The sequence below is a fragment of the Marmota monax genome, unplaced genomic scaffold, assembly GCF_021218885.2.
Source record: "Marmota monax isolate L192 unplaced genomic scaffold, Marmota_monax_Labrador192_F-V1.1 WCK01_AAM20220418_F8-fsc00149, whole genome shotgun sequence".
NCBI lineage: Eukaryota > Metazoa > Chordata > Mammalia > Rodentia > Sciuridae > Marmota > Marmota monax.
The window spans coordinates 4,476,814-4,497,443 of NW_026693170.1; the positions used below are offsets into that span (position 1 = coordinate 4,476,814).

Sequence of the window (20,630 nt, forward strand, 5' to 3'; positions counted from 1 at the left end):
ACAGATTTCTCTTTGGTGGATCTCAATCTTCATTTGTTAAAAGGAGGTGTGTGTGTCTGTGTGTGTGTGTGTGTGTGTGTGTAACATTTAAGAAATGTGGAGATCCTGATGTATACAAATGCTCAGATTATGTACACTGCTCAAGGATCCTCCTTGTTAGGAGACTTGCATTACCTCATCTGACAGCAGGAAGCAGGTGATTCTGAAAATGGGTCTTACAGCTGATCACTGACTCCTCAGAGCACCTCACCTATGGAAACCCATGGCAGAATACGTAATCATATCCTTGTGTTAGGGAACAGACACATGTGAATGAAGGGAACATGAGGTTGAGAGAATAATTCCACCAAATCGGCCTGATGTGCTGACCCCCATGTGCATTCTTTTCCAAAAAGAAATTTACCTGCATCCCTGACTGCTAAAGTAAACAGGTTATGTTACATTTCTCAGCAAACTGTCTGCTAACTATAGGAGAAATGCAGGCCCAAAATATTGTTGACAAGAGGAATCCAAGTTACCCTTAATGCGAAGACTTTTGTGACCAGATCCTGAAACTCTGGGGAATAAAGATAGTTCCTCCTAACCATAAAATCTGTAAGAATGTATGGCAAAGAGTCCAATTAGAAGTGATCGGCATGGGCAAAGGTGACATAGAGTTGCCATGGCAGTGGGGACTTGAAAGTCTGATGTTATCTTGCTGTCAGTGAAAAGTCAAGGGATGAACCTGGGCCGAACTCTCTAGAAACTTTTTGGAATCCCCCAAAATACTGGAATGCAGAAGAGGCAAGTTGTCCCTCTCCTCTCTTCCTTGAGAGTGTCCCCTTTCCCTTTATCTGTCCCTTCAATAAACTCCTTCGTGTTATTCTGAGCAACATATCTGAAGTCTTTCAGGTTTGATCACAAGAATTGGGTTTGAAGGTGGGTTATTCACAAGGCCTTGGTTTCTTGAAAGGCCCCGGCTCTGTAACATTTACACATCTGTGCATGAAACACATCTGCTCATGGCTGTACACAAATCCAAAATTCTGGCCTTCCCTGAAAGAGTTCATCTCCCTCACACACATCATTGAGAGGCCTGATTCTACTTCCCCAGATGGACTCTGAGTCCGACACACTGGCCTTCTCTGACAGACACACAGATGATGACTGCTGGTTTTCATGTTCTGCATAATTAGGCAGGAGTGTAGATAAATATGTTGTTTTATTCAGGGAAGTGATGATATTTTAAAATCTCGTCCCAAGTCTGGGCACAGATGTTCAAGCATTTGCTAGGCACTTCTGTTCTGTGTTCTGTGTTCACATAGTGACTTAAACTTTCTAAGCCTCAGCCGTGTCACCTTTAAAATGGGCATGAACACTGTTCCCTTTCATGTGGGCTTTTGAGTATTAAGCTGGGAGATCGTTAGATGCTTTTAGCACAGAGCTGACAAAGAATGCTTGCTCGAAATAATAGCTGTTATTATTATTATTATTACTATTACTATTACTATTACAACTGCGACTACCACCACCGCATAGTGTAAGGTTTCCCTGCTCTCAGGGCCCAATGTCCGGCAAAGGCAGTCTGTTGGTCTGTTCTGACTCTTCTCCCTCTTCTATCCAACTTGCCTCTTACTTCCACTCTCCCTTCCCCTTAACCCCGCCTCCCCCTTGGCTGGGCCCCAGCTCAGCGGGCCAGGAAGCTCATGGTGTAGGTCCTCGGGATGGTGGCAGAACCCATGTATTTAGGAGACACGTCTATGTCCTGGGGCGCCTGTGGGGACTTGAGGCAGAAGTTCTGCAAGATGGTGGTGAGGAAGAGAAAGAGCTCCATTCTAGCCAGGCCATCTCCCAAGCAGTACCGCTTTCCTGAAGAGGAGAGGAGGGAGGGGCCGAGGTGAAGCCAGCTCTCTGCAGCCTCACCCCAGTACCAGATGCCTGCTGCATTCTCCCAGGGAGTAGGGGCTGCAGCCCTGTGACCCGAGAGACCTTCAGGAAGGGCTCTAATCCTCTCTGAGCCTCCATTTCCCTGGCACATAAGGTAGGGTGATCCATGCCAGCCTATAGCACTGGGAAGTTTAAGTGCCCCTTCCCCCCAAATACATTCTCAAATATGGCTGTATGCTGTCATCTTCTAAGAATCTGAAGATGTTGTCGTGTGTCCTTAAAAGGATTTCTGACTCACTCTGATCCTTCATCATCCCCATCTCTAAATGAGATTTGATCATCCCTTCCCTTTTCCTGGGTGCAGATATATAGGTCCTGGTTGTTACGGGAGTTGCAGCTGGTAGGCTCCAGGGTAGATTTCAAGAGGGACTTTAGAGCTGGAGAAAGATGCTAGGCTACACTTAGAGAGGGAAGCTGGGATGAGCTTCCCCTGGTGGTGTGAGCCGTGGCCTGGCAGCAGGCGGTGGTCTCTTACCAATGGAAAAAGGCACAAATGCATCACTCTTCTTAAACTGCCCCTTGTCGTCCAGGAAGTGCTGGGGGTTGAAATCTTCAGGGTTGGAGAAGAACTTGGTGTCTCTCAGCACAGAGCCCAGCATAGGGAATACTTCTGTGCCCTGAAGAAGGGGGGAGGAGGGGTGGATAAGATGGGTTAGAAGAAGAGAGTGTTGAAAGTTCACAGGCACCGAAAAGAGAGTTAGGCTACCCCACCAGAATAGAAATGGGAGGCGTGTGAACAGGGCTCTTCTGAGAGAGAAGCTTTGGCGGGGTATGAAGTTAATGCCTGTGAGACAGGAAGTATGGGGGAGTTGGGGTTTCACCCTCTGAAGCAGTAAAGTTAAGGGACTCAGGGTCTTTGTCTCCCGGACAGGATGTTGGGGGATATGGGTTCATCTTTCTCAAGGCTGGAGGTTGGGGGAATTTGGGGAAATATTGGGATTTGTGTCCCTCAAGGCAGGATGTGTGGGGGACATGAGGTTCCTGTCCTGAAGGCAGGAGGTCTAGGGAAATGAGATTTGTGTCTTTTGAGACAGCGAAGTTGGGAGACATAGGGTTGATTCTCCTGAGACAGAAAGACTGGGGCTACTGGAGACACAGGAGTCTCTGAATGGCAAGATGCAAGGCACACAGCAGTTGCATGATTCTTTGATGGAGGGTGTGGGATAGGGACTGGAAATCTATTGATGGGGATGGGATGCTAGGGTCCCAGGGAGTGGCTCAGAGGTCAGCACCTTGGGGAGGAAAAAGCCCCGAAATTTGGTGTCCTTAATGACCCTTCGAGACAGGCCCATGGGAATAATGTCTCCAAATCTTTGGATCTCGTGGATCACGGCCTCTGTGTAGGGCATCTGGGCGCGGTCCTCAAACTTGGGCTGCCGGTTCCTGCCAATCACCCGGTCAATCTCCTCATGGAGTTTGGCTGAGGGAAAAGGAAGACGGTATTTAGGTACCTAGTGGCTGGAGAAGAGGCACGACAATCCAAACACGTAAACCTGGGTGAATGGCAAGCACCTACATACGACACCCCCTTAGACCATTCAGAACAGCCAAAGGCCACACACATTGTGGCAGCAGGGTCTTGTTAACTTGATCATACCAGATGGGAGCCGCAAGTCAGGGGCCCTAGGGAGTGCCTGGGGAGCGGGCAGTGGGACTTAGTGGGCTTAGCAGAGGAGCAATTTGCTAACTGGTTCACACACTTCCAATATTTTCATGGCTACTTGGCTGATGCCTATCCACTGAATATCCCCCACCCCTGGCCAAGGACCTGAGAGAGGTGGAGTCAGTGGAGCTGGCTCAGAGGAGTTCGAAGGGTCTATGGCCTCCACTCCCCTGTCCCTGCAGCCTTACCCTCCACCTCTGGGTGCTTCATGAGCATCAGGAAGCCATAGCGCATGGTCGTGCTGATGGTCTCGGTGCCAGCAAAGAAGAGGTTCACTGTGGTCATCACCAGGTTATTCATGAAGAACTCTGTGTTGGGGTTATTTTTCTCCTGAAAGGAGAGAGGCCTTCAGGCCAAGTCCCAAAGTCTTCCCTTTGGGGCCCTTCTGAGGTTTTACCTTGGACCATCTCTCTTAGGTCCAGACCTAAGGTGAGAGGAGGGGGCCTAGATGTGCTGGGCTCTGCCCAGGTTTCAGGCTTTTGAGTAAAATTCTGGCTTTGTCCAAAATGCTCTTCTCATGTGCTTTGTACTGACAACTATCTATTCTTTAGTGACAAGGCCAGTTGTCAGTTTTTCAATTATAGGGTATTTAGTAAGACAGGGGTGGAGAGAGACTGAGAAAGATGGGCAGAGATGTCAACATGGAGTAATTCAGGAGCATTAGAGATAGTTTTTCCGAAACAAAGAATTTTAAGCAACAGCATCTGTTCCCCCAAACATAGTGAAGTCTTTGGAGGATCTCCTTCCTAATCCTTTGAACATCAGACTCCATAAATCCTTATCTCCTTGCCGCACAGAAAAGAGAATGACATGCAGTTGGAGGTGAGATCTTTCAATGTCACATAGTAAAGCCAGGTCACCTATCCACATGAGTGTGACTGATGACCAGGTTATAAAACATCAGACAGTTTGGTGGCTGAAAGCATCGGCCACAGAGTCAGAGAGACACTGTTTTGAGCTAGGGTCCACTGTTTCCTTGCTATGTGACCTTAGGCAAGTTACTTATACTCTCTGGGCCGCAGTCTCTTCACTTGTAAAATTGGGGTCATAATAAAACATTGTTCAAGAGCTGTTGTAGATGCTAAGTAAGCACTCAAAATAGTGCCTGGCTCATGGCAGCACTGTAGAGGTAGTTGTATGCACACGTTCCTCTGTGCTTACAAGGGCTAGTCAGATGGAATACTGGTGTTTAATTATGATTGGGACCATGAGGATTATGCAAAGGGAGGCTAATTTGGGCCTCTGTTCTTCTGCCCTCCCTGGCCTTATTTCCTGCTTCCTGGCTTTGGACCTCCCCACCCTGGCTGCTGGCTGCACCTCCTTCATGCGGATGAGAAAGGAGTCGATGAAGTCCCGCGGGGAGTTGGGGTCCAGAGTGCGCTGGTTCTGCTCCACCTTCCTGGCCACGAAGTCCTCAAGGCCCTGCAGCTCCTTAAAGGCCTGTTGCTGAGGTCCTGGCAGGTGCTTCATCACCGAGTAGAACATCTCATAGAGCTGGCGGTTGCGGAAAGAGAAAGCAAAGACCAGACAGCTGTCAGTGTGCAGCACCCAGTGGGAGTAGGACCTGTCTCCAGGTGAGAAAGGCACGGGTTCAGGGCAGCTATCCAGGTGTTCAGTATTTGAGTGGGGCTGGAAGGCAGCATAAAGTGTTCCTGTGGGTTAAGTAGGAGGGCAACTGTCTAAGAATTTAGGGGAGATGATTGGAGCATGCATGTAGGTTGCAGATATTCAGGTGAGGTTGGGTTGGGAGACATTTTTGTTGAGATTTTCAGGTGGGACTTTATGTGGGGGGCACCTATTAGGTGTTTGGGCATTCAGGCAACCTCAGCTGGAGACAGCTGTCCATATACTTACTGGATTGGGAGCTTCTAACCAGGTGTTAGACATTAAAGTAATGCTGGTATTCAGGTGGCAAAGTGAGGGGGTTGACTGTTCCCCTCTTTAGGTATCCAATGGGCTGCAAAGAGGGACCCCTTTAGGTGTGTGAGTGAGTTGTGTTGGAGGGCACTTATTTGGGTGTTTGGGGAACATTCAGTGCCCAATATTTGGAGTCTTGGTTGTGGTGCCTGATCCAAGTGTTCAAGTAATTCAGTGGGCAGAGTAGGGAGCACCTGTGGACTGGCTTGGGACACCGTGATAGAGGTGAAATGATGTTGGCGGCCTGGATTTTGCAGCACCAGGTATTCAGGCACCCAGGAGGGAACTCAAGTGGTCATTTGTCCAGGTATTAAAATATTCAGAAAGGTCAGGTAGGGAGGCTCTGCTAGAGATGAAGGCAAATTGGGCTGGGAACATTTCAGCTGATTGAAGGCATTTGTGTTTCCTGCAGACTCTGTTTGGGGACATCTGTTGAGGTATACAGGTATTCTTAGAAACCATATATTGGTCACTTGTCACTTGTCCTGGATTTAAATGCAGCTGGGGGCTGGTTTTTATCAATGGAGGGGGATGGCAGTTTGGGACACCGGTTGCCCTGTGGGGCTGGGGTTGTGGCAGTTGGCCACTGTGGTGGCAGGGGTGGTGCCCAGCTGGAACAAGTTACCTGTCCGGTGGAGGTAGCTGAGAACTGGAAGCTTCCCTGAATCATGCGCAACAGTGACAAGAACTCTTTGTCCTCATAGTCAAAGCGGTCACCAAAGACAATGGAGCTAATGACATTGGAGACTGCTCGGCTCAGGTAGAAAGTAGGATCTATGAAGGCGCCTGGGGTGGGGAGAAGGTGGGAGTGATAGACCGGGATTGGAATAGAGCCAAGGGGGCCATCTTAGACCAGTCCCAGAATCTGAGCCAAGGACATTCCCAGCCCCATGCCACAGATGGCGGCCACACACACCCTTTCGCTGCCTAAGACCCCATCCCGTGACACAATGCAGGGGATTTCCTTCTCCTTCTGGCCTGCTCCGGGGCCCCGGGCTCACCACAGGTGTCACGGAACGCCTGGATGAGGAAGCCCGCCTCCTCCTGGATGCGCTCCTCGATCCCGCGCTTGCCCACTCCAAAGTCCCGCAGGGTGGTGATGGAGAAGCGCCTCAGCTGCTTGGCGCGCTCCCCATTGCTGAACACTACGCCTAGAGGTGAGTGCAAAGGTAGGAGGAAGTCACCGACAATGGAGGGTGCCAGCGGGCCACAGAGCACCCCTAAGAATGTGCCCAAAAGGTAGAGGGTTGCACAGAGAGGCAGGGAGCAGGGGACCATAGGCGCCGAGCTGGAGCGCTGAACAAAATGACAGGCACTGATCCAAACTTGGAAGGAGAAAAATCTGGAGAAAAGAAAACTGGATAAGACAGATGCAGAAATTGGGGATACAGAGACACGAGGGACAGAGGGACAGAGTGAGATTGAGGAAATATAAAGTGTGAAGGCTTCTCAATTGGAAGAGACAAAACACAGGGAGAGAAGAGAAGAGGTCTGGAGAGAGGAGAGACTCTCAGCAGAGGGTGGAGATGGGGATTTTGAAGAGTCACTGTGAGGTTGTGACTGATGAAGAAGAAGAGGGGGAGGGAAGGAGAGAAAGAGTCATGGGGAGCACAGAAGCTGAGGTGACAAAATCGAGGAGCCAAGAGATGGATCCATCCAGGGAAAGAAGAGAACAGGGCGACAGGTAGAGAGAAGCAGGGACAGACTGGGACATGGGAGGTTGAAAACAGGCCAGAGTCCAGCACAGGGAGAGGCAACAGTGAACAGGGACGCAGAGAAGACCAGTCCAGGGCTCTGCACAACCTCAAGGGCAGCTGACTTGGGGGCAGGCTGGGAAAACTGAGGCCACCAGGTGCTGTCCCACTTACCGTAGCCTTTGAAGAGCCAGTCAAAGATGGCACTCTCCCCTCGCCCGCTGAACTCCTCAGCCTGATCCACCAGGGCCTCCTTCACTGCATCGTAGCCACACAGCACCACGACCCGGCGAGTCCCCAGGTGGACCGTGAACACGGGGCCATAGCGCTTGCTCAGCTGATGGGGGACGATGGGAGTGGTTAGAGGGCTTGTTCCCTGAATTGGTTCAGTTCCCTCCATGTCAGGGATGTCTTTTCTCCAGTGTCTGACATCAGATGATGTCAAGGTCTGTCTTTCCTGGCTAGGTCCTGGCTTCCCAACACTCAGAATTCTCCTGTCCTAGGACTGTAGCTCCTCAGGTTCAATCCTCTGCCACAAAGCCCTGATGAAACTGGGAAGTCCCTGTGCCCACCCCATTTCACCCATCTCCCTGGAAGGTGGCACCTTCATGAGGCAGTTGTACATCTGCTCCGTGTCCAGCTGCAGGTAGTTCCCGATGAAGGGCAGTGGAGTGGGCCCGGGAGGCAGCTTCCCCCCGAGCTTCCTCTGTCTCCAGACAGACATCAACACCATTACACTCAGGCAGGCCAGCAAAGCCACCAGCAGCAGCCCTGAGGCCAGCATGGTGGCAGAGAGTAGGACAAACAGGTAGTGAAGGCTGGGATGGTCTACCTTTATACTGCTGAGATCAAAGTCTGGCCTTTGGTCCCAGTTACATAATTGTATCTTGTCTTCTTCAAACTGCACCCTCCACCAGGTACATACCTAGTTTGGAACACAGCCAGAAAGCAAGAAGGAGGGGGCAGATTAGCAGGGTAGACTTCTGGACTGGATTTGTGACACCTGAGGAGGAAGCACCCCAGGACTAAGGATTGCAGAGGTGTGGGGATATTTGCATACCAGAGCTTCTGAGCTTAGGGTGTGGGGTTGCAGAGTTACAAGGGTCCTATAGGTGCAAATTACAAGGTCTCAGAAGGAAAGGATCCCAAGGTCTGGATTTCACTGGAATAAGACAAGATGTGTGGCTGTGGATTTGGGGGTATTTTGGTGAGGAGGGACATAGATTTAAGGGTTCTAGATGTGCATGGCTTGGAGTGAGAAGGCCCCAGAGCTTGGAGTGGAGTTCCTGAGAGGGAATTCCCACAGGATTCTGGAGTGAGCACTTGAGCCCAGCTGTTGACCTGATGGCTGTGTGTGTGTGTGTGTGTGTGTGTGTGTCATTGGTTCTTTCTACTTATCCATAACATTAGGATTCATTTTACACAGTTATACAAACATGGAATATAATCTGCTCTAGTTCAGTCCCCAATCCTTCCTCTTTCCCTCCATTCCCCTCTCCACCTGTTCCCTTCCCTTTACTCTACGAATCTTTCTGTATTTACTTATAGATTTTTAAATTAGTGTCTTATGAATGTACATGATGGTGAGATTCACTGTGGTATATTCATATATAATACATAATAACTAGGAATTGAACCACCATATGACCCCGTTATCCCACTCCTTAGTATATATCTAAAAGATTTAATATCACCATACTACCATGACTCAGCCACATTAATGTTGATAGAAGCAAAATTCACAATGGCCAAGCTATGGAACCAACCTAGGTGCCCTTCAATAGATGAATGGACAAAGAAAATGTGGTACATATACACAATGGAGTATTATTCAGCCATAAGGAAGAATGACTTTATGGCACTTGCTGGATGGAACTGGAGACTATCATGCTAAGTGAAATAAGCCAGTCTCCAAAATTCAAAGGTAGGATGTTTTCTCTGCTGAAGCTAATCCAGTATAGTGGGGTAAGGGGATAAAAAAGTAGAAGAAAGCTCAGTGGAACAGCTGAAGGGGAATGCAGGGAAGGGAGAAGGGATGGGATAAGGAAAGACAGTGCCGTGAATCTGACCTAACTTTCCTGTGTGCTGGCCCTTGACACCCAGTCTCTTCATGGGAACCTCAAGTGGGGCCACGATGGGCAAAACAGAATTAGCTCCTCCAGGGCCCATGTGTGGCTGGGAACCGGGTAGAAGACCAGAGTCACATTTCAGCGGGACTTTGCACAGAACCAGAGAGGAGTAACTCACAGTCACAGTGGACAGAGACTCTGCTCAGACCTTGAGAAAGTCATGACAACAAGAACATGGTGGCACATGCTGACATTTTCCTGGGTCCCCATGTACAGACAGCCCCCCTGGGTTCCTACCTTGGTCCTAGGGAAGCCCACAGGGTTTACTGGATCATTTCTATGGTGTTATTATTACTAATATGCATGCCTCCCATTTCACATAAGGTGCACCGAGGACAGATGCAGGATGAACATGGAGCGATCACATGAGAAACCTGAGGCCAAGGGCCTAAACTCCCCCCTGTCCTGCTCTGCTTCTCCATTTCCCCTTTTTGGATTTTGTTTAGTGGATGGGGAACATTTGGGCTGTAGAAGATCCTATTTGACGATGCGTTCAGTCTCTTTTAGGAGTGATTCCTGGTTTGTCAGGGACTATCATTAGCAGCCAGAAGGAACTGGACATTTGGGTCAGGTCCAGTGTGGGCCCTGTGATGCCAGGGGTGGGGGCAGAGAAGGGACGAGTGGCCCTACTGTCCTTCCCTCATTGACACTTTCTTTAACAATAAGGACAGTCACCCTTGGTGATCTTGTTGTTCTCCTAGAAGATGGAGTCTGTGTTTGCATGATCTTTAAATCTCTCTGACAATGAGTCCCTCATCACCCACCTCACTGAGGGCACCTGGGTGATAAGTGATAGAACTGGGCTTTGAACTCTTCCCACTTCTCTCTTCCTTGCCTGACCCAGCCCACCCTGGGGGCCAGATGAGGACCAGGTGTGGCAGAAGCTGGGTGCTGAGACTGGCATCAGCAGTGGGCACATGGATTATACTTGCAGGTTCAGATACCAGTATCTGGTAGGTGCTAAATGGGGAGGCATCGGGTTGGCATTGAGATTGCCCCCCGATAAACACCAGGGTGGAAAAGAAGTTGTCATTTAACTGGACAACAAAAGAAGATCAGAACCTCTTCTGGTACCAAGAGGGTTCCAAGAGTAGACCCAGGTGGTCATGGAGTTGGCTTCAGGAGGGAGGAAGGGTAGGTGACCAACCATCGAGGCTCTGAGGTTCGGCCCAGGAGATTCTGACATTGTGTTAGGTAGGTGCTCAGACTGGCCCTATCTGGGTTTGGGATTGGCCTCAGCTAAACCTTGAGTGGGGTGCCAGCAGAGTGCTGGGCAGGCCTTGGTGGTTGTACCTTCCAGATTTGCCCTCCCACAGGACAAATGGAGGTGGGCGAGGTTGGCACTCCCAGGACTGACATTTTGCTCAATCTCTTTTAGGCCACTGGACTCTGGAACCTGTGGGGAGGGAACAAAGCAGAGAGAAAAAAAAAAGTTGTTTGTTGATATTGGAGGGGGAAGAGGTGAGGAAAAGAATTAGCACGGGCTTGTCAGGTATCCTGTTGAGGGCCGCAGCTGAGTCAGGATGACGCATGCATTTTTGCCAGAAGTAGTGGTTGAGAGGTGATGCCAGCGAGCCATTAAGATGATGACTTTTGAGTTCTCTCAGAGTTCCCGTTGAGCTCTCACGGGAATTCCTGAAGAGTTCCAGTTGGTTGGTGAAGTTCTGGTGGTGGGAGTTCCGGTTGGTGTGTGGTGTGTTGCTGGAGGAGCTGCGTGGGTGGCATTCGGGAGAGTTCCCGGGGAGTGTGCTGGTGGAGTTTGGAAATAAAGTTTGTTCCTGCTTGAGTGGCTCGTGATTTGTGCCCAGCCAGACTGTGGCAGTATCCAGTCCCTCTAATCCTGATTACTGGCCTTCACCTGGGCTGGCCCCAGGCCTGGACCTCTCCTATCCCCTACCCACCCCCTGTTTTATTTTAGAAGGGAGGGAGATGTTTGGAGAATTTGTTCCTCAATGAAGTTGACTGGGGGATGAGGGAAGGGTTATGAATGTTCAAACAGGCTTTCCTGAGCTGTCCAGGGAAGAGATGGGAGTGTCCAAATGGGAGCAGGATTTAGGGAGAGGTCAGTCAAGTGTGTTTGCTCTTGCTGATATCCACGGGCTAAAGGATTCATGTCTGAAGTCACGTGGGAGTGGCAAGTGAGTGAGCTAGTGGTGAACTCCAGGAAATTGCCTTGCCCTTGCCCCAGTGAGTTTCCCTTTCTGTACACATGAATTCCTACCTAGATGGATTATGAATAACAAAGTGAAGGCCTGGGTTGGAATCCTAACTTCTGTCTTTGCTGAGTGACTTTGAACAGGTGACTTCATGGAGCCTTGTGGGGTCAGGGACAGCACCTGCCTCTCAGACTGTTTGGTTAAGGAACATATGAGTTAATGCACATTTAGTGCAAAGCAGGAAATGCTCAATAAATATTGGCTATGTTATTTGCTGGTTGTTATTAGACCTTATTAATCTGTAGAATAAAAGATATGGATGGGAGGGCTGGGGTTGTGGCTCAATGGTGGAGCCCTTGCCTGGTCCATGTGAAGCACTGGGTTCAATCCTCACCACCACATAAAAAGAAATAAAGGTATTTATTTTAAAAAAAGATACAATAAAAGTTTTAAAAGATATGAATGGGAATTTCTCTCAGCCCTATCCTGGCTTTTACATTCTCTAGCCCAAAGTTCCCAAAGATTTTCCTTTGGGAAAAGGGGAAGTGAGACAGAGATTTTATAGACACCTCCCACCCTCCCTCCCCATCCTTTTCTCCATACAGCTGAGCTTTAACCCCCTGGATGGGAAATGGACCTTCCAGACGATGGTGCTCTGTGAGGTAGGCTTTCTGTGTGCTCTGGCTAGCTGTATGTTGTGTTGTGTTGTTCAGTGGAGTCTCCCAGATGCCTCTGTCATGTTTATCTTTATGTATGTCCTTCTGGGTGTGTGCATGTATGTTTCAGCATGTTCGTGTTCATGTTGATTAACTTATTATGCACCAGTCTTTGTGGGCTATGTGTTTGTGTGTAATAAGTGGGTATCCAGTTAATGTCTGCATGTGCACATTTGTGTGAGCAGCTGATATGGGGTGTGTTTCTAGACAGGTGTGCCTGAATGCTCACCAGTCTCTGCCTCTGTGTACATAGCTTAAGTACCCATGTTTTGGGAGATCGTGTTTGGGGGATGTCTACAGTGTGTATTTTGTGTCCAATCTGGAGCATGACTGTGCTTCTACATTGGTCTGTATGAAAGCACAAGTGGGTGACTATGTATAAGTGTATGGATGTCTGTGTGTGTGCACATGTGTGTGCATCTGTGTGTGTTCTTGTGTATATATGGAACCACGTGGAACATGTTGTGCACGGGTGAACATCTGATATCTGCCTGTGCTTGTCTGTGTTTGGATTGAAATGTAATCCTGGCCTGGCTTCATTTCTCGTTTTGAAAAAACAAATAATTCCTGTGTTTTTAAAGTATTTACCTCCCTCAGTTTTCACGAGCAGGTTGAAAAGCCTCCCTGGGACAGGTGTGTCCCAGAGCCTTCCCAGGGCTGATTACTTCCCACTGGATACATTTAAATATCCTCCCAGAAAATTCTCATTCCCACGTATCACCACCCACCTCCCAAGCCATTTAACAGAATCATTTACCCAGTGTTCCCTGATTCATGTCAGCTCTGAGCTGAGTGGTACCAAGTGACCAGAAAGCCCTGGGCCCTGCCTCACTCAGGTCTCACTCCTAAGGGGAAGGCAGACCCACAGCTCAGAATGGACTGTGCTGGGGTGGGAAGACACAGGCAGAGGGGCCCAGACAGGATGGGGAGAGCACAGGTGTCTGTAGGAACCCAGAAACAGCACCTGACTCGCCCTCATGGGCTTAGGATAGGCTGTTCGTAGGGATTTTGTGTAGAAGGATAGGGAAGATTGGGAGGTTGTATTCCATGCAGAAGAACCAGTGTGTGTGAGGGCCTGGGTGTGTGGCTTGGTGGAATTGGGCATTAGAGATCTTGGCTCGTGTGTGTGGAGAGAGCTAGGGCCACCGGCAGGAGCCAGAACGCATAGAGTCTAATTCAACTCAGTGAGAAGTGTAGACTTTGTCTTGTGGCGGTGGGGAGCCTCGGAAAGATTTCAATCTGGGGGACAAAATGGTAAGATTTGAGTTTCAAAAAGAGTCTTCACATTTTTGGAAAACACTTAATGCTGGCAGCTGAGAAATGAGTTAGTGTCTGCTACAGCATCCAAGTGAGAGTGGATGGAGGAGCCATGCGTGTGGGCATGAGGGGGTGGGCTGGAGAAGACCTGGGAGAACTGAGACTTGGTTGCAGTTGGCTGTGCCGGGCTAAGGGTTAGGGGGGCACTCCAGCAGGGGAAGATGGTCATGTCATTAACTAATTGGTGTTCTAGAGCCTTCCCAAGGCTGATTACTTCCCACTGGATAAATTTAAATATCACACAGATCAGGAGAAGATCTGAATCAGGTGGTAATGGCTTTGGCTTTGGGTATATGGGTGAACAAGACCCAATCTCTGCTTAGGGATTTCTTAGAGTAATAGGAAAGTGCTGCAGCCGGACTACGGCAGATGGTGGCCCGTACCGGGAGCCCTGGGACACTCAGGTGTAAGTGACGAAAGAAAAAGCTGCCCATCCATAGATAGGACGGGAGCAAATCTGCTCGTCCCTAGGCAGATAGGGCGAGAGGAAAAATGGCCATTTTGAGAAAATGGAGAATATTGATACAGTATGTTTGTGTCTTGTTTTGTCTTGAAATGTTGTATTGTCTTTGTGATAAAAATATGGAAGGGGTGAGAAGTAAATTACTAAGGGAAGGAGGCACCCCAGTGGAACCAAGAATAGTTAGGGCATGTGTTGATAAAAGCCCAAGAACTCTAGTCAGAAAGAAGAAAAAAGTTCAGAGGAGGAAGGATTATCAAGAAAAAAATTACAAAAGGCTACTACTAAATACTTTTCTTTATCTGAGGGTGCGTGAAGCCGCATGGAGGCTGCGGCATATAGGAGCCAATCATGGCGCAGCAAGGAATTTCCAAGCTGCAGCAGCCGGCTCTTCCCCGCTCCCCACCCGGGAAGAAGAACGCCACTGCGAGAGCCCAAATCCAAACCTGTGCCCGGAAGCAATTTGAGACCAAGACTCTCCCCAGGGCCATCTGGGGCTGCCCAGGAGCTACAGCCAACAAAAGACGCTACCAGTGTCCCTGATGTTTGGTCATTTCCAAGGCCAGTAACTACAATGGTTCTCCCACACCTGGAAGCTAATGAGTAATGAGCACTATTAAGGCTTATTTCAAATGTGAAAAACCTTGAGATGATGTACTAAATTGTTCAGAAGGTTGTTTTCTTAGTGCCTGCTGGAATACTACAGGATTTTCTTTAGCCATCCCGAGTTCCAGCCTTCGTCCCAGTGCCAGTGAAGAGGAATGTGGAAGAATTTCCATTGTTGCTGAGAACCGGAGGAGACTTCAGCTGAGAACCGACGAGACTTCGGATCAAGCTAGATGCCTGTAGAACTTACCTGGACTGTGATTTAAGCTAGCTGTCTGCAGAACTTACCTGGACTGTGATTCAAGCTAGCTTCCTGCAGAGCTTACCTGGACTGTGATTTACCTGGACCGTGAGTTAATCTATTGAGACACTGCTTTACCTGGACTGAGACAACAAACTGTAATCCACAACAAATTTTAACTCGATATCTTTGCTAATGGTGTCATTGCTGGTATAATTTTTCCAAGGGCTTCTTGCATGGAGCCATCAATTGGCTTGGTATTGTGACATTCTGTATCCTCCCCTTCTGCTTGTAGCAGATTATTTATGGTGTTTCTGTAAAAACCACTATGGTCGTTATTTAAATCAAACAAAAGGGGGAAATGTTAGAGTCTGTAAACAAGTTAGGATGGCACCTGGCATTTTGCCAGAGAAATGTTAGAGTCTGTAAACAAGTCTGGATGGCGCCTGGCAAAATGCCAGAGGGAGTGGTTTGTGAAATAATGCCAGTGAGCCATTAAGTGTGGAGATTCCTGATTGGTTGACTGCTGTATCTAGTTTATGCTAATTAGATAAGCTGTGTGGAATGTATAAATACTGCTCCTGTCCTGCAATAAACGGCTCCTACTCCTGCTGTATCAATCTACACAAGTTGTTCGTCACCCCCGGCTAGTTTGCTGCAGCTGGACTGTGGCAGGAAAGCAGACCCTTAAAAATGGAAGTCCTCATGATTCTGTCATTATTCATTACTAATTTGCTACTTGAGGTTTGGGAAGGCTTCCTAGAGGAGATGCCTTGTGAACTAGGTCTTGCAGGATAAATTCTCCAGGTAGGGGAAGAAAGAGAAGAAGTCCAGGCAGAGAAACTCATGCAAGCCCAGTCCAGGGTATATGGGATGGAGGCAAGAGAACAGAGGTGTTTGACAGCTACACCCAATGCACAGGCGCACATGCGCAAGCGCACACATACGCACACACTCCGGCTCACTGCTAACCTCAACCTCAGCTTCCTATACCCAGCCCCACCATACCCCACCCCACCCCAATCCTAGCCCAATCCATAATTCTCAGGAAAATCCTCGCTCAGGCCAAATGTGCCTAAAATCTATGATCCTATCCCAAATGAGAGTATTGTCCCTCCCCCTCCCTCCCTCCTCGCCCCCGCCACCCCGTTTAAAAACCGAGAAACTGAGATGAAATAACATTAAAATAATCATTTTAAAGCAGTAGCATTCACATTGTTATACAACCACCACCTTAATCTAATCTCAAAAACATTCCAAAGTGAAGATCTTAAGTGAGCCTTCTTGTTTTATTTTTTAAAATATAATTACTAATGCACATTAGTTATACGAACCATTGGGTTTCACTGTGAATTTCCATACATGCATATGTCATGTTTTGATGATATCTATTGGGAGTGGACCAGGCTCCAAAGACTAACTTCCCCATCCCCCAAGAAGAGCCATCCAATGGTGAGCCCTGCTAGGCTCACATGATCCTGCCATCCAATGGTGAGACCTGCTGGCTCACATGATCCTTACCCACCAATCAGACTAGCCCTGCTGACTCACATGATTCTTACCCACCAATAAGACTAGCCCTGCTGGCTCACCTGATCCTTACCCTCCAATCAAAAAGCACCCTATGCCAACTGTCAAACCACCCCTGACTCTATAAATATTTGGAGCTGTTCCTCAATAAACGGGCATTTGCTCTGGTGAAGAGCCTTGTTCGTTCTTTCAATATACACCCTCCCAGGCATAGTGGCACATGCCTGTAATCCCAGAGACTCAGGAGGCTGAGGCAGGAGGATTGCAAGTTCAAGGTCAGCCTTAGCAACTTTGCAAGAACCTAGGCAACCTAGAAAGACCCTGTCTCAAAAAATAAAAAATAAATAGGGCTGGGATGTGGCTCGGTGGCTAAGCGCCCCTAGATTCAATTCCCAGTACCAAATGGGTGGGGAAAAGATCTGGTAAAATATAATAGTATAATTTAAAAATAAAATAAAACAATGAATAAAAATATAGTCTGGTAAAATTCAGTGGTGAATTGAGCTATAAAAAATATTGTTCTGTCTTCCTGAGTTAGCATCATTTCTGTTGTTTCTCTTGCTATTGACTCTAGTTTCACTCTATTATGATCTGATAAGATGCATGAAATGATTTCAGTATTTTGAGTTTGTTAAGATTTGCTTTAGCATCTGGGGTTGTGGCTCATGGTAGAGTGCCTGCCTAGCACATGTGATGCACTGGGTTTGATTCTCAGCATCATATATAAACAAATAAATAAATAGATAGATAGATAAATAAAGTTCATCGACAATTAATAAAATATTTTTTAAAAAGATTTGCTTTCTATCAAATTGATTTCAACAATTTTGAAGAAAGTTCCATGTACTGATGAAAAAGTTGTATGTTCTTCAGATGTTGGATGGAGAATTCTGTAGATGTTGTTAATTCCATTTGATCTATAGTGTAATGTTCCTTTGTTGGTTTGTGATTGTTGCTGTTCAGGATGGTCTACCTGTTGGGTGAGAGTGAGCTGTTAAAGTCACCCACTATAATTGTATAATGGCCTCTCCTTGACTTTATGTTCAGGAGTGTTTGTTTTATAAAACAGAGTACTCTGATGGTTGGTCCAGATGTTTGTAATTATGGTATCTTCTTAATGAGCTGTTCCCTTAATATGTAGAGACGTTCTATGTTTCTTAGGACTGATTTTTGGTTAATGTCTGATTCGTCAGATATGAGCATAACAACTCCTTGCTTTGGGATTCCATTTGTTTGGAATATCATTTTCCACCCTTTCTGTCTTTTCAGACATAACACTGTGTCTTTTCTGGTGAGGTGTGTTTCTTGCAGGCAAAAAAACACACTTGAGTCTGTCATTTTATTTTTAATTCTAGTTTGTGTCTTTTAATTGAAGAAATAAGACCGCTTACCTTCAGGGTTATTATTGAAAGGTATGAACTTGTTCCTATAACTTTGCTGTTTTTTTTTAATTATTCTATATTTACTTCTTCCTCCCTTATTAATCTTAGAGGTTTAATAGTCAAATGTATTAATAGTGTTTGATACCTAACACTCATTTTCTTATCTACTCTTCTAGTGAAATTTCTTCTTTCCCATGCTCTTATAATTCGACTTGTTTTTCTTCCTCTTTGAGGGTATAGAATTTCTTTCAACATTTTCTGAAGTGTTTATTTAGTAGACATAAATTCGCTTCACTTATACTTATCTTGGAAGGCCTTTATTTTTCCTTTGATACAAAGAGAAAGTTTTCTGGGTGTTGCCATCTAGGATGGTAGTTAATTTCTTATTTTCTTTCAAGGCATAAAGTACATCATTTGATATAATTTATATCTGACTTAGGGCTTCTCTCTTTCAGTTTTTAACATTTACTTTGTTCTGTACTTATATATTATGGAGGGGTTCTTTTCTGGCCATGTCTATCAGGTTCTAAATACCTCCTGTATGTGAACATGCATATCTTTCCCAAATTTGGGGAGTTTCTATTATTTCACTGAAAAGTGTTTCTATGCCTTTATCCAGGACCTCTTCTCCCTGTCTATTGTGCTTATTCATAATCTTTTTAAAGTGTCTCATAGAACTTGTCTGTTAATTCTTTCTTTTTTCTTTCTTTTTTGTCTGAATATGATAATTCATCGACCTTGTCTTCAAATCCTGGTATTCTTTTTTTCTACTGGATCTAGTTTATTGATGAAATTTCCAGCTGAGTTTTTATCTGACTTATTGTGCTTTCATTTCCAAGATTTCTGTTTGGTTCCTTTTCAGAATCTTTTCATTTAATTTCTCTTAAATATCCTGCATTATCTTTCTTAATTTATTCATTTTTGTTTCTTTTTGGATTTCATTGATCTTTTTCAAAATCATTCTTTCAAATTCTTCCACATTTAATCCATTTCCATATACTAATCTGTTACTGCAGAATTATAAACCTTAGGAGATATCTATTGCCTTGTTTTTTCCCATATTTCTTGTGTTTCTAAGTTGAGCTTTGCACATCTGTTGGAATGGATATTTCTTTCACTTTAATATGAGGGTCTTCTTATGAGGCAGGCTTCCCTTGGTGATGTGTCCTAAGACACCGGTTTGTGTAGTGTTGGGTTTAACTTCTAGTGGACTTTAACTCCTGAGTAGATTTACTGTGGATTCCCTATGGCTGTGATTAGCATGTTTTGACACTATACATGCAGTGTCGGAGCCTGAGGAAGCTTCTTGCTTCTCATGAGAGTGGGGTCTATCTGCTGGTTCAGGCAGGTGTGTTGTAGGCAGCAGATTATATGGAATATACCTGTGGTTACTTCTCTAGTCTTAACAGCAATGTGTGGTCTGATAGGGTCTTTGCTGAGGTCCCTTATAGATGTGGTGTCCACAAACTTTGTGTTATTTCTCTCTGCTGTTGTTATTGGGTGAATGTTGAGTAGCAGGTCTTCAGGCCCCTGCCAGGCACACCTACTTGGGATCAGGTCATTAGACGGGGGCTTTTGTCTCCCTCATTCTTCAATTTGAAATAGCCACCAGGGTTGCAGTGGGGTTGGGTTATGGGTTAAGTAAGGTGTAATTTTTCTTACCTGGGCTGAGAGTATAGCTCAATGGCAGAGCAGCCACACAGTGTGCTCAAAGGGTCATGCTTAATCCCCAGCACAGCACAGAAAGAGGAAAAAACAAAACTAACAGCAAACAAGAGCAAACCAGATACAAAAATAAGGTAAAAGCCAAATTTAAAACTATGACAACCATAGCACCAATGAGATAAGAAATGACAGGAGCAAAAATAATATAGAATGAACTAAAACATTAAAAAAGTGATGAAGTTTATAAATTTTTAAAAAGGAAGAAAAAGTGGGAAAGGAAAGAAGGAGAAAATAAAATGGTTTTAAAAAGATAAGAATGCAAGCAGTAGAAAGGTAGAAAGTAAAAGAAAATTGTTGTAAGAGAAAGAAGAATATTCATAATTAAATATTAAAAGAATAGAGAAAGAAGAATTACACACACAGAGACACACACACACACACCCCAAACAACAACAACTACAAAAAGTCTTAATAGAAAAGTTTCATGTCAGCCAAGGTGGTTGATTCTGTGGGTGAACATGGATTTGTGCAACCTGTGCCCATCAGAACTTTCTCTGTCTCTTAGGCTATATTTCCCTTGGAGATAACAAAGGCTGGAGGTTATTCACCCTTCTTACTTTTGTGTTGTCTTCAGGAACCAATGGTTTGGTTTGGTTTGTGACAGGAGCCAGTCAGCTGGAATACCTCCCAGCTACACTGCTGTCTAGCACCAGCTAGCACAGAATGCAGAGCTGCCCTGGCAGAGATTTACCCTGGGGATATTTTCTGTGTACCCCAAGGGCAGGCTGACACTGAAGTGCATCAATTTCTCTGGTGCCTTTCATGATGCCCACCTGGGACTGGGATTGGTAATGTGGCAGCAACTCTCTGCACTTGGTGGGAAGGAAGGCAGCCCACACCCACACAGCCCACTTTGGTGTCCAGAGACTTCGCTTTTGCACAAGACCACGTATTGTCTGCTCAGTCCCCTAAACTCCTGAAGCTGGCTTCCTGAGGTCCTGGTCTTAAGGGGAAATGAGCACTGTTTCCTTAGGTGTCATGGACCCATTTCCCATCACATAGAATTTTCAGTGGATTTGTCTCCATGGCCATTTCCCCAGAGTCAAACTTGGTCTCAAGGCAGATGCCCTCTGAGTCAGTGTGATAATGTATGTTCCCAGAGACAGAAAAATTCAAGAACTTTTGACTCCCAGAGCAGGAAACTCAGAGTAGACCTCAAAATGCCCCA

The 20,630-nt window shown here is 46.5% G+C and overlaps 1 protein-coding gene and 1 long non-coding RNA gene across 2 annotated transcripts; one reads left to right on the top strand and one right to left on the bottom strand.

Annotated features, from left to right (window-relative positions):
* Positions 1-1,182: 1,182 nt before the first annotated feature.
* Positions 1,183-8,020, bottom strand: LOC124100296 (cytochrome P450 2A13). The gene is made up of 9 exons (XM_046455787.2): positions 7,805-8,020; positions 7,375-7,537; positions 6,508-6,657; positions 6,132-6,292; positions 4,907-5,083; positions 3,778-3,919; positions 3,159-3,346; positions 2,402-2,543; positions 1,183-1,848 (listed from the first exon to the last, which is right to left on the bottom strand). Exons 1-9 carry the CDS (start codon positions 7,982-7,984, stop codon positions 1,667-1,669), a joined length of 1,485 nt encoding a protein of 494 aa, XP_046311743.1. The 5' UTR covers positions 7,985-8,020; the 3' UTR covers positions 1,183-1,666.
* Positions 8,021-12,153: 4,133 nt separating this feature from the next.
* On the top strand, positions 12,154-15,439 carry LOC131424610 (uncharacterized). Its single transcript, XR_009227930.1, has 2 exons — positions 12,154-13,455; positions 14,286-15,439. It is a non-coding gene; the product is annotated as an uncharacterized LOC131424610 (long non-coding RNA).
* Positions 15,440-20,630: the final 5,191 nt, after the last annotated feature.

Bases quoted from the DNA above. Each gene is read 5' to 3' on its own strand.
- LOC124100296 (XM_046455787.2), bottom strand. From the start codon at position 7,984: ATGCTGGCCTCAGGGCTGCTGCTGGTGGCTTTGCTGGCCTGCCTGAGT. The intron at 6,658-7,374 runs GTAAGTGGGACA...ACTCACCTCTAG, and splicing joins CTGGCTCTTCAAAGGCTACG to GCGTAGTGTTCAGCAATGGG. The intron at 5,084-6,131 runs GTAACTTGTTCC...CGCAACCGCCAG, and splicing joins CAGCTACCTCCACCGGACAG to CTCTATGAGATGTTCTACTC.